This window comes from Camelus bactrianus, chromosome 1, assembly GCF_048773025.1.
Source record: "Camelus bactrianus isolate YW-2024 breed Bactrian camel chromosome 1, ASM4877302v1, whole genome shotgun sequence".
Classification (NCBI taxonomy): domain Eukaryota; kingdom Metazoa; phylum Chordata; class Mammalia; order Artiodactyla; family Camelidae; genus Camelus; species Camelus bactrianus.
In genome coordinates, this window is record NC_133539.1 from 49,862,002 (window position 1) to 49,875,813 (window position 13,812).

The 13,812-nt window shown below is 39.4% G+C and overlaps 1 protein-coding gene across 22 annotated transcripts in view; it reads left to right on the forward strand.

The window, feature by feature from the left end:
- PHLDB2 (pleckstrin homology like domain family B member 2) overlaps positions 1-13,812 on the forward strand; it is a 207,479-nt gene that overhangs the window by 170,875 nt on the left and 22,792 nt on the right. For 6 of the 22 annotated variants that reach the window (XM_074363206.1, XM_074363178.1, XM_074363194.1 and 3 more), the window contains 8 exons: positions 1,523-1,678; positions 2,636-2,746; positions 5,360-5,449; positions 6,773-6,916; positions 7,540-7,725; positions 9,489-9,629; positions 10,798-10,897; positions 13,354-13,368. In XM_074363206.1, the coding sequence (XP_074219307.1) occupies positions 1,523-1,678; positions 2,636-2,746; positions 5,360-5,449; positions 6,773-6,916; positions 7,540-7,725; positions 9,489-9,629; positions 10,798-10,897; positions 13,354-13,368 (943 nt within the window). The remainder of the gene's footprint in view (positions 1-1,522; positions 1,679-2,635; positions 2,747-5,359; positions 5,450-6,772; positions 6,917-7,539; positions 7,726-9,488; positions 9,630-10,797; positions 10,898-13,353; positions 13,369-13,812) is intronic. The other 16 variants (XM_074363207.1, XM_074363182.1, XM_074363185.1 and 13 more) reach the window with 9 other exon arrangements.

The following is a 13,812-nucleotide window of genomic DNA, read 5'->3' on the forward strand; positions in this document are numbered from 1 at the left end:
GTTGCTATAGTGTTGGTTGTAATTTCATGGTAGCCAATAGTCCTGTGAATCATCCCCAGAATAAAATTCATTCCAGAAGACAGAACTGTATTCCATTTGATTAAAAGACTTACTGTATCACTTACATGAAAAACTAGGGGAGGGAGTGATGTGTTTAAAGATAGAGCTCTAATTTATCATTTATTTCTTTACCCACTTATTTAGATCCAATTTATCATATATTTCTTTATCCATTTATTTAATGTGTTGATTGAAAAAAAAATTCCCTGACACTTTTACCTTCGTAGAGCTGAGAGCCATATAGCCCAGCTGCCTTTTTCTTTTTGGTCATCAATTATTTACAAATTAGATTTTTTTAAAAATCTTCTATACATACCTCATTTATAGCTCTGAAAAAGGCTCCCAAAATAAGGAGGTGTTTTTTATTTTTTAAGTAGATTGGAGAATAATTTACACAACATGCACCACTCTGCACAGATACAGATTCATTCCTGCCTTCAGACATCTCATGGGCTGAAGAAGGCCTATTGTCGACCATCTGACTTTCATGATTTGTTTGTTCTTAAGTGTCCTGAAGATTGTTCCTCAAATAGCAGGGCTTAACCTTTTGAGTCACTCTTTGTGCCTGATGAACGCTGTGGTTCTACTCTTTCTAGTAAATAGACGGGTCAACAATTTTAAGGGATTCATGGAAGCCCAGTTTAAGAATTCCAATCTTCAAATGTTTTTGATGACTTTTCCCTTCAAAAGCATTATTTGAGCATGCATGCCTATATATATACACATAGGTCATATTATATTATAAATATATAATACATATTGCATACCTACTCAAAAAATATATATTCATTTTTAAGTAATGTACATATACTACTCTACTTGTATGTACACTCTACTTGTATGTACATTAGAGAACATTTATTGAGAAATTGTAAAAGAAGAGAATAACTAAAAATAAATATAAAGAAGGTCTAATATTTCTCCCTCACATCCCAGTGGATTGTGTTGTATGCCATTTGGGGCACATGTCTCCCTCTCAGAGACCTCTGAGCTGTTACGTATGCCACCTTTTGAACCTTTTTTTTTTAAATAGTCAACAACTTTGGAATCTTGAATTTAATCTCTATACTAAAGTCTCATTTCATTTGAAAAATTGTGGAAAGTAGAAATTTATTCAAGAGACTATGTCACACCCTTGGTCTTATAATATTTTATACTTCTTAATCCATTTTAAAGCCACCTGGTAGATTTAAAGCAGGAATTCCAACATCCAAAGAACAAACTAAAACCAACAGTGAAATGAACGTTGTTCCCCCCTGCCCCCACCACCCCAGTCCCTTATTTCATTCTAAGTCACTGTTTTGGGTTTAACTACAAAGGGAGGATTATCATGTTCTAACCCTGGTCAGTGTTGTAACTGGAAAGATACTTTGGGACTTTTTGCTTTTAATAATTTTTTCTTCACATTAAGAAGTCTGCAGCCATTCTGGAGTGTCTTGTTTTCATTCCCTTTTCTCCAAAGGATGCCGATCTGTTGGATGTCGAAAGCAAACACTTTGAAGACCTGGAATTCCAGCAGCTTGAGCGCGAGAGCCGTCTAGATGAGGAAAAGGAGAACCTGACCCAACAGCTCCTGCGTGAAGTGGCTGAGTATCAGCGGAACATTGTTACTAGAAAGGTACTTTTGCCAGGTGTCTTTCAGCGACAAAGTCAAACTACACCCCTCACTACGTGACAATACGATTGTTTATATAGCGATAGTGTGTGTCCTTCTGTCTGTTATCTGTTTTACCTGAATACCTTTGTGTGTTCAATCACATGCCACATTTGGCAGCTTACGGAGCCTGCCATCTGTGTGAGTGGTGCTGCGAACTAGGTAAACTGAGACGTGTTACGGTCACTGTTACTTAATGCTGTAGATGCACTTATGAATAATACCTAATTTTTTCTTTTATGTGAAAACCAAGGTAGAGAAAATTGGAAATCTAGATATATGTTTTAAATTACTTGCCTTTGCAGTCATGGTAACTAAACTTGGAATAATTCTATGCGCAGTCTTTTTGGAATGTCTCTGTTTCTGTTGCTCAGTAGTTCTCAAAGCCTGCCGATAGTTGGTTACTACTAGAAATAGCCTCGTGTAATGCCGTGCAGATTACTGCTTCCACCCAACCCTTAGCACCTAAATATCCAGCCCAAAATTCAGCTCTTGTTCCAGAATTTAGAATCACACCCCAGTGCTCTGTACTCAACTGATAAAACTAGGGAAACAAAGATGGAGAAAGTGACTTAAACTTTCGGTTTAAATAAGAAATTCCATTGTTTTTTTTCCCATGAGGCATCTCCCAAGATGATGTCAAAAATTCATTTATATTCTAAAACTAGACTTCCTGTTGACTTCTGGGTTCTTGAAATAGATTTTAAATCACTTAACCTTAGGTAGAGAAAAGCCTTGAACTTGGCAGTTCAAAGAAACTGCCTCACTGTCTCTGGGTAGTAATCACTGCCTAGCCACCATCAGGGAAATGTGATCACTGCTCTTCTAGTTGTAAACACTTTTCCTCCCTTTTCTAGGGCAGTCTGACAAAACTTTTCATGTCTAATGTACATCTTTCTATGGCCATCTTTTTTCCTCCAGGAAAAAATTTCTGCATTGAAAAAGCAAGCCAATCACATTGTCCAGCAGGCTCAGAGAGAACAAGATCATTTTGTGAAAGAAAAGAATAATCTGCTAATGATGCTGCAAAGGGTAAGTATTCCCTTTTCGGTGCTGGTTGCAGTGACACATGGGCTCCAACTCAGGGAAAGTTGCCTCCATCAAGGCAAGTGCCATTTAATAAAGAATAGTGAGCTCTAATTTAAGGAAGGATTGTCTATATACATTTTTATTTAATCCTCCAAATAATAATGAGTAAGAGCATTAATAAGCTGATGCTCTGTGAATGGTTAACTATAATTCAGAAAATAAGCAAAGATGTTTTCTTCATTTTTCTTCCATAATGTGAAAATCTAAACTATGGAAAATCTGTTTGTCTTCTGATTTTCTTCTTTAAAAAAAGCTCATTTTTTTTTTTGTTGAATAGGCAAAATGCATTCTGCTCTTTTTACTGCTGTCAAACATTTTGGCTCAGTTGCTCTGGAGTTTTGAACTCCAATTATCGGCATGTGGGTCTTCTCGGAGAATGCCACATTGGATTTAGCTTGGCTTAATTGGCAAAGTAGAAACCCCATGTGTGGCAAGATCATTCTCATTAAACAGACTATGCCCCCTTCTGTCCAGCACCTAAAGTGACTTTGCCTAACCTGCAGCCCAATTTTCTGATGTAGTCCCTGGTCTAATTTCAGGAGTAAGACAACAAAAATTAAAATTGATGGGGCTAGTCTCAGGACTGAGCCTTACCCGCAATCAATACCTGGAATTTGACACTTGGGATCATGAAAATACGCGATCGGTCCAGAGTGGAGTGCAGGAGAAAGATCAAATCTAGAATGATGGATGAAGGATGAGGCTGTCCCATGGTCCCACCTAGAAGTGTAGTTGGAGCATTCCCAGTGTAGCTACTTAGCCATTTTTGGGTTGAGAACAGAGAAGAGATTGGTCCTTCATATAAAATGATGAGTTCACTTGGGGTGCCTCTGTAGCCCACATGGGACCCCTGACAGCTCCCCTCCTCCTGCTTCTTCAGCACCTAGAAATCTCCCATTGGAGCTGTATTTTCCAGCCCTGTGCTCAGCTCTGGGGGTGAACTCTGGTGCCATTAGCCTCCCCATCACCTTTTGCTCACAAGATTCAAAGGCACAACTCAAATTAGATAGTGTAACACACAGTATTTCAGAAGGTTTTGAAATTTTAGTAAAAAGGGAAAAAGTCTCCAATGATGAATTTTTTAAAATAGGTGAACACAATAGGAATACTCTGTCCTCATTAAAATATATAAAATATGATTCTACTGTAAAAATTGTGGTTCGTAAGTCTTAAGATTTTTATTACCCCAAGTTGACCTATAGATGATCTCTATTCCAGTAAAAATCCTAATAGATGTTTTTGAAGAAATTGACAAGTTGACGCTGAAATTTACAGTCATTCTTCATTATTCGTGGAGTCCATATTTGTGAGTCCACCTGTTCACTAAAGTTTATTTGTAACCTTAAAATAAGATTAATACTTGTCATGCAGTCACTGATGGACATGCACAGAGCAGTGAATGTTTTGAGTCACTTGATGGACATGCATGTTACCAGCTTAGGCTGAACAGGGCAATGCTCTGTAAACAAGTGTTCTGTTTGTGGATGGTTTAGTGCCATGTTTTCACATTTTTTGTGTTTTTTGTTAGTGATTTTGCTATTTAAAATGGCTCACAAGCCTACTGCAAAAGTACTGTCTGGTGTTCCTAAGAGCAGGAGGGCTTGATGTGCCTTATGGAGAAAATACAGGTGTTAGATAAGCTTCATTCAGGCTTGAATTATAGTGCTGTTGGCTATGAGTTGAATGTTAATGAGCCAACTTTATGTTAATAAGATGTCTTTAAACAGAAACACACATAAAACAAAGTTATGTGTTGATCAATTGATGAAAATACTGTGACTATAAGCCCACAGGAACCCAGCCCTGTATTTCCCCTTGAAACAGTGGTTCAGGATTCACTAGTTCAGTGTTCGTGGCAACATGGCTACTGCAAATAATGAGAATAGACTGTACATGAAAATGTAAAAGGCATCAAACAGCCAAAACAAATTTGAGCAAGAAGAATAAAGTTGCAGGATTTATACTATTTGACTTCAAGTTTTACTCTAAAGCTGTAGTGTTTAAGATGGTGTGGTGCTGGTATACAAATAAACATATAGATAAGAGGAAACGAACAGAGTCCAGAAAGAGACCCCCACATGTACTGTTTATTGATTTTTGACAGGCTCCAAGACAATCCACTAGGGAAAGGAAAGTGCTGGATCAAGTGGGTAAACATGGGAAAAAGTGAACCTCAACACCGTTCATCCTCACACCACACATATAAATTAATTCAAGACAGATTTTAGATCTAAACATAAAAATTAAAATGATAAATTTTCTAAAAGATATAGTGTGCAAGTGCTTCTTCTTGGCCTTGGGGTAAGCAAGGATTTCTTAAAGAGGAAATGACAAAGGACTTGTATCCAGAATATATGAGAAACGACTACAACTCAATAATAATAGATAAACAACCAATAAATAAATTTTTTAAAAATCAGACAAAAGACTTGAATACAAACACTTCACAAAAGAAGATATGAGAAGGGTCAATAAGTCACGTGGTAAAATATTCAGTCAGTAGTCGTCAGGGAAATGCAAGGTTGAGTCAGCTTAATAGGTTTTGTGTTCCTTCAGGAAAAGGAAAATCTTTGTAATTTGGAAAAGAAGTACTCCAGCCTTTCAGGGGGGAAAGGGTTTCCTGTCAACCCCAGTACTCTGAAAGAGGTAAGCTATGATTTTATATGTCCACTGGTACCACCTTAGAAGTCAGGAGATGCACCTCAGTTCTATGTGATTCACTGACTAGGAAAAACACTAACAGAAATGACTTATGAAAGCACTCAATGCTTTGATGGTCTTCCTGCCTTTCATTATTTATGCTTTGAGGATTTCAGGGATTATCTTTGTGTCTAATGCAGATACACTGTGTGTGTGTGTGTGTGTGTGTGTGTGTGTGTGTGTGTGTGTGTGTGTGTGTGTTTAGGTAAGTGAAGTAAATGCTCATCACATAATAGTTGTAACTAATGTGTGCCTCAGAAGTACTTCGTGAAATATTTCTGCAAAAGCTTTATTAGACTGTTCGGTTTCATAGGTTTCATAGTTTCTCTCCATTATTTAGAACACAGATCCGGCAGATTCAGTAAATAAAGAGTGGTTGTGAATGGACTGTGGTGGAATAAGGTTATGTTAGCGAGGTGGGCAGGGGCTGGGTCTTGCGAGTCATGTTAAAGAAATATGGTTTATTTTATGTAGATGGGAAGCTACTGAGTGGTTTTAAGTAGGAAGGTGACATTATCTGAGGTCCATTTGTTAAATATCACTCTGGGCTGCTCTGTGGATTTTAAGAAGGAGATGCCGGGAAACCAGTATGGCGGTGATGGAGATAGTATAGGCCAGAGATGCTGGTGGCCTGGATTCAAACAAATGAAGAGAGATGGAGAGAATTAGCTGGATGTAGAAATACTCACAAGAGGACAGTGGCCTTTTAATTTTCATTTTGTTGAGATGCCTAAAAGCTAGATTCCATGGCAAATAAATTCATGCTTTATAAATATCTTAGTGCAAAACCCAAGAACCAGTAGTCTACATTTCTTCACTGTCTGATTTGTCAGGGAGCAGTAGAGGGGAGAATCTAGGAATAAAGATTTGTGGAAAAGCCTCTTGAATTAGAGAGTGATTGCGTTGTCGATTTTATATCTTGGATTTATTTTGCCTGCGATTGTTTTAAATGCTGTGTAGTAACAACCTTATTCAGTCAACGGAATGGATGCTGATACTGATGGATACTTTTAAATCAAAGCTATTTACAATAGAGTCATTTTGATTTCACCTGAAATTTTACTTTTAGTGTTTGAAATCTCATTTTCAAGATTAAGCACCATAAATCCATTTTAATTGCTCATGATTGCCTTAATGAAACATTTGATAATACCACAGAGACCAGGCTGTGCCGCTCTGAGCTAACTCCATTGTACTGGGACCATTAATACTCTTGCATGCCTCAGCTCTTGCTTTCCTTGTGTTTAACTTCTGAATTCCTCCTTTTAGGGCTATATCATTGTAAATGAAATTAATGAGCCATGTGGCAATTCCACGAATCTCTCCCCTTCCACTCAGTTCCCTGCTGACGCTGACGCTGTTGCCACTGGGCCTACCACAGCTGTGCTGGTCAGCCAGCCACAAAATAAAGAGGTGTGTTGGCATGCCATTTCATTTGTTCACTGCTTTTCTCATGTCAGAAATTAACCCACGGTTACCTGAAAACGAGGGTATGGGAGACAAGGACATGTCTGGTTGACCAGAGGGCCAGGGTGATGCTGAGTTTGAGAAACAGACCGATTCGGGGGTAGTGCTCTACCAATGATCCTGGAAACCAGGAAACTTGGTACAGAGTATGCAGCACCAGGAGAAGTAAGCTCAGAAAAGAAACTACGTATCAGCACTCTAGCCCAACCTAGTTTTCTTAGAAACCACAAAGCCTTTCTAAAATTGTTGGTTTGAATCATCTTTCCAGTTTGATTTTGTCTTCTGTTTTGTTTTGCAGTATGGATTTTTTGTTTGTTTGTTTAATGCTATGCTGCCTTAAAACATGTGGGCAGGGGCAGTTAATAGTAAATTAAAACACCTCTTACTGATTCAAGTTGCTCACAGTGTAGGATTTTAACAAGAGGCTAAATTGAAAAATACTGCCCATCATTTATGACTTCTTGGGTAACATTTAAGAAAACAGAACAATCATATTATCAATTTCATTTCTTTGTCTTAATCTTTCATTTCATATGGACACATATATACTTTTTCTTTCTCCTATAAAGCAAAGATCACCTGTCTGTTCTGGATTTATGTTTCCTTCCACCCTTTCTCCTCATCCTATCACTCAACCTCCATCAGCCTCTTGGCCTGAAGTCGTGGCTACATCTGTCGATCCTTCCCCTTTAAATGACACACCTCCTCCTCTACCAGCTAAGAAACACAGGAGGCAGCAGCAGCAGGAGCAGCAGGTAATTAGGAGCTGGTGGTCAGAGTGTGGGAATGTTATCTCCACAAAAGAGTTACTTATGGGAAATCTCTTCTTCAACTTTTCCAAAGGTATTTTTTAAAAAAACAAGGTGCATACTCCTTTTTTTTAAAGGACATTTTTTATTATGTCCTAAGAGTGTGGGGATTGTTAGAAAGTTTGAGACTTTGATTGTCCCCTCTTGGCGTTTGGCATGTTTGACCTAGCTTCACATCCTCATGCTTCAGATCCCATTCAACCAAAATACTGCAACTTGCCTCGGATATTCTTCAAAATAATAATTATTTCCATAATATCCACAGTGTAAAAAGTTGCTGTGTCAACACAAAATATTTTCCTTACACATTATTGAAGCCATAATAGACAGCATTCCTCTGCTACGAGTCAAAATTTGCAAAACATTTTACCAGTGTCTCATTTCTTCCTTCCAACAATCCCGTGATGTATAAAATATCTCCATATTGATGTTTAGGGAACTGAGTGAGGCTCAGCGTTGGTAAGTAGCTTGTCCAGGGTCAGACCACAAGCAGGGCATGTGGTCCAGAGAACAATAAGTTTTTAACTGTTTTAACATTTTAAAGTAAATAATTTATTATTCCAAACGCTGCCCTCCTTTTAGTGCATTCAGTGCATACTCACGTGTGGGTATTCAAAAAAAAAAATCTGTTTTAAGACTCCTTTCAACTATCATCAAATCCATATATGAATTTGGCCCCAGGGGTCAGTCATTAGCCCCCCAAAGTAGGCGCCCCCTGGTTTACTATGCCCGGCCCTTACCTTTCCTGCAGGAATCCTCACTATCTGTTACCTTCTGTTAAAAGACTGTATCTCCTCACAACTTTTAGGTTCATAAATATCACGTATAAATAGATAATTGTAAAGTTAAAATGCAGATATTCTTCATGATTGGCATGTTTGAAGATTGATAGTAAATTTGATAACTCAGATTTGAACTCATTGTGACATATTTCAAAAGCCTGAGTTTGGTATAAAAATGGTCAAACCGAAAGAATCTGTAGTTAAGAAGTAACTTTTCTATCAAAGACATTTTTGGGGGAGGCCAAGAAAACTTTGGAGAAGTTTCAAGTTGGCCAAAATTTTGCCTTAGGAATCTGAAGAAAAAAAAAATAATAAAATCATCAACAGGAGGATTTTTAAATGCGAGGGATTACAATAGGGGCTTCTTGGCCAGGATCTTTTTTAAATCGAGAAGGATGCCTTACATGGAAACATTATGTGGATTGGAGTGTGTTTATGTGATTGAGATAATGATTCCAACTTTAAAGCAACTTCCCTGTTTACTCTTTGTCTCCGTCTTCTTTCTTCTCCCTTTTCGTGTTCTCCTCAAACTGGGATCTGTGCCATCACACAGCACTGTCCAGACAGACAAGGGGAGAAACTGCTTACTTGCTTTGTCCACTGGCTGTTCCGCCATCCACATGGCAACCATCATAATAATTTGTAAGTTGTCCTGAGGCCCCAAGGCAGCAGGCACTACTGTGAAAGGGACAGGTGGATTTTTAAAAAAAATTTTTCTAGGTTCAGTAGTAGACTCCTCCAGTATCTATGTATCTTACCAAATGCTAGCCCAAGTCTCTTAGTGAACACGAGTACAAGCTGAATAATTTTTTTTAATTCTGTGTTAAAATTCCAAAGCTTCCTTGTAAATGCATACTTCCTAATTTCCTCAGTGACCTGTTTCAGTTAGTCAAGTTGTGCTATTCTGCTTTACATTTGCATTTAAAGCACTTTAGAAGTCTGGAAGAAAGGAAAAAACAGCATCAAGAAGGCCTCTATCTGAGTGACACTTTGCCTCGAAAGAAAAGCACCCCTTCCATATCCCCACATTTCAGCAGTGCTACTATGGGGAGGAGCACCGCCCCGAAGGTAGGACATGGGGAGAACCACGGGCTTCACCTTCACTGAGTCCATTTGTCCTCTTGTTGACTGATGTGCAAAGGCCCTTAAAGAAAATGCTCTATAATGAACCAGTAAGTTTGCTTGTTAGGCAGACATCGTAATTAAATTGCATTTCCTACCCATTCAGAGGACATTTGAAATTATACACTCTGGTACCAAAGCACCTACCCAGTCCAGTGGTGAGTAGCATTCACTTCTGTGACACACTCCCATAGCTGCATCCCAGATCTGGAAATTGGAGGATAGAAGCCCTGGATTCCAGGAATAATAGCAACAAATACTTACTGAGTTATTTCTTTGAGCCTGACACTGGGCCAAGCCTTTTATGTGGATTGTTTCATTTTAAAACCCAACAGCACTATGCAGTGAAAGTACTAATTATTATCATCCCCATTGTGCACGTGGGTAAACCCAGGTGGAGAGAAGCCACGTGGCTGGCCCCCGTGCCCTCAGCTGGTGGCACTGACGCAAGAATGTGAACCCTTGAGGTGTGATGCCTGAGTCGCCTTCACTTCTGTTCTGCTGACTTGCCCAGGGGTCATTGCAGGAAGAGGGGAAGGGAAACTGAGAAGGAGGTCCTGAGTGGTACATACTCTGGGATCCTTCCCTTGCCCTTAATCAGAGTAACTTTGTTTTCATCTATTTTATAAACTGGCATTCCAGGTATATTTTACACTAAGGATTTTGCTATTTTAAAAGACTGCTGAAACCACAGGGATAATTAATAAGTTTCTCCAGTTGTCAGCCCATTTGATAACTAGGAGTGGATGGAAATTGGTGCCCTTGTAATGAGTGTAGATCTTCTCTGTCCTTGTGCATGATGTGCATGCATTCTTGACCCCGCATCTGCCCTCTGCTCCTCATGCATGAAGGACTTTGAGTTGTTCTCTAAGGTGGTTTTGGACAGTGTTTTCCCCATCTGTCTTCAGTCTGGGAATTGCTGCCACTGGAGGAATGGCTGTGATGTTGAGACTGCTGTGGAGCTCCTGGGGAGGGACATCAACGCACGGGATGCAGAGCCTTAACTTCCCTGCCCTCTGTACCAAGATAGGAGCTGTGGAAACAGCGATGTGACCATGTCCGGAAGGACCACTGGGCCTGCTGTTTGCCTGAATTATTTCCCTGGTTTTCACAGGGCCACCTGCCCCTGGGACAAAGCAACAGCTGTGGCAGCGTGCTCCCCCACTCCCTGGCAACCATGACCAAAGACTCAGAATCTCGGAGGATGCTCAGAGGTATGTATGTACCTTTTAAACCGAGTGTCATGTCCTTTGTCAAGCACTAGAGTTCCTTAGGGAGAGTGAGTCGGAGCAGAGTTGGGGGTCATTAGAGAGGGAATCAACCACTGTCCTCAACTTTATTCTTCATGTATCCCCTTTAGGGAGGGGTGTGTGTATATATATACTCCTTATTGTCCTAAGATGATTTTTCCCACATACACACATGGCTGGTACATTTTAAACATACCCATTGTACTTTATAAATTCGATGGAATTCTCAGATAAGAAAGGCCCGTAGAGAGTTACTAACCTTTGTATTTGATTGGGAGAAACTAAAAAGAGACCACTGACGTCCTGAGAGATTCCCAGGGCACTTAACTGAGTCACTGCCCTGGTTTGTGGCTGAGCCACTCTGTTTCACCCCTGCTAAAGGCTCACTGAGCTGACACAGAGCACCAGTGGCCCAGGACAAACTTCCCAGAGGGCTTTTAATGTGGACTGAGCTTTCATTCTATGTGGATGTTTTGGACTCTCAGCATAGTCTATTTCTTTGTAATAGTACATTGCATTTTTCAAGTAGTCTTTGTGGGACTAGAAGAAAATGCTATAATGCAATTCCAGAGGTGAGGTTCTCATTGAGAAGATTCGATTTATTGTGTTAACATAGTAAAGTTTAGGTCAATTTATATTGGCCCTGACTTTTGAACAAGCGCAGTGCTAGATAGCAAGAGTGCACATAAATGACATGATCTTTGCCCTTGACATACTTACAGTCTCATGAGGAAGAGAGACACAAAACATACGATTTCAGTAAACTGTGTAAATGCAATGATGGAGGTTTGCCCAGGATGTGAATGGGGATGCCAGCAGTGGCCTCTCAGCGCATTCGTTAGTGGGATTCATACCCTTCCCTCTAAGCAGGCTGGGTTTCAGCTCAGACTGCTCGGCCTCTTTACTAATGTCACCAGGGAGTAATCACTGATACCATGAGAAATAATGTGTAATTATTAGTGTACGTATAATTAATGGTGTGTATATGTGTGTGGATAAGTGGAATATATATGTCACTTGAGTGAGGCTTTCATCATCACCAGAAGGGATTTAAGAGCTAACAGAGGCCATGGTATTCATACATGTGGTTTATAACGTGTGAGAGGTTCACAGTGTTAACATTTGAATAAAATACACTTGAGTGAACTTCTCCTTTATTTTTTCATAATTTCTTAATAAGCTAAAAATATCTCTTACAGTTTATAAATAATAAACAAATGATTATTTTTTGGCTCTCACTTATAACTGTTCACTTGTGGGTCAAGTCTGTTTTCTGTTAAGGCATTCTTCTGTGATATTTATAAACTTCTTTTTAAGTAAATTTTTTCCCTCTGGCTGAAGACAACAAAGTTTGGGTTAGCCACTATGCCATATTTATGTTGAAAGCATTTCCTTAGAGAGTAAGAAAAACTAGACTTTTATACCAAATGGATAGATTTGTAAAAATCGAGTTGTTAACAGTATCATGTAAAAAGATTCTTGTGAGATGTAGTGAAACAGAAGGGATGTTTGATCTCTATTTTTCTAATTTGTTTTTCCCTTAAATAATAGAAATCCTCATGTTAGGTTCATGAAGAAAAAACTGAGCCAATTCCTTAGGTCACATTAGGGACGGACATACCCTCTGGGAAATCTGTTGTCTTTGACTTAGCTTTCGTGCTCTGTTCTTCACTGGTAGGTCTTTTATCCATCTGAGAGGTCTGCAGCCTCAGTCTTTCCCTGCTGCAGCTCTAAGTGGTGTTCCTCTTAAAGAGTTCCATGTGGTGCTGATGAGACAGCTCCCCAGTAAACAGAGAACCATCATGTATGTGTTGATCCAAGAGGATGTGATGTAAATATCTTGTGAGGCCAGCCTGCCACCCTTGACTCCCCCACCCAGAGGAGGAGCAGTTGGGAACTGCAGTTTTTTGAGTTAAAACAGACCATCAAATTGGTGGGATTTTCTACCAGGCCCATACAGCTGGCCCACAAGGACCAAGAAAGATGAATGATAATTTCATTTGGAATTGTTTCACTAGCACGTGTTGGCTTCATTCAGCTAGCAAACGCCAAGTAAAATTTCATTTTTGAAACAAACTGGACCTTGCACATTTTCATTAACTCGAGTGAAATAAATCTTAACCATTTTTATGACTTGCACAATTAACTTAAATGAACTATTCTTTTGCTGCTTATTCGTAATGGACACATCAAGGACAATGGTGTAAGTATCAGCCTTCCTTCTGTCAGCACTGTTTTAGTAGAACTGACAACGTGATCCTGCCGACAAAGATCTCTGAGAGCAGGTTTCAAGCAGAGAGCCCAGGAACTCAGCTCTTAAAGTTGTAATGGTTATTGGCTTTTGTACAACTTGTGAACTATTCCTCTGTAAGCTTTAGAATGAATGAAATCTTTGTCCTTTTGTCTTCTGTTCAATGCAGGAAAGTCCAAGAAAGGTATGACAACCTCCCTGTGTGGTGTTTTTGTTTCCAGCAAATAGTGAAAGGTCATTGTCAAGTCACCTTTAAGAAGTGATCAGATTTAAAACTGTACAATGGTGTATTTTTCAGTCTAATGATTATTCCTTTTACACAATAGAGGAAAATTGTTGCACATTTGCTAGAAACACAATGCTGGGTGCAGCTGCCGTTCATTCATGGGCAGCTGCACGACCCTCTTTGTTTTGTTTTTTTGTTGCAAGGTCAGACCATGCAGGAAACACGAGTGCTTCAGAAGCATTGTTTTGTAAGACTCAGGATCTAGATGAAGAAAGAGCGGGCCTTGTGATGTATGTCGGCTAAGTGTCAAACAGGATGTTTCTCCTTTATAAAGGCCAGGTGTAAATAAGGAGGCTACATGGGAGGATGGAAGGATTTTGGAGGCTCCAACTTGTTCATTCC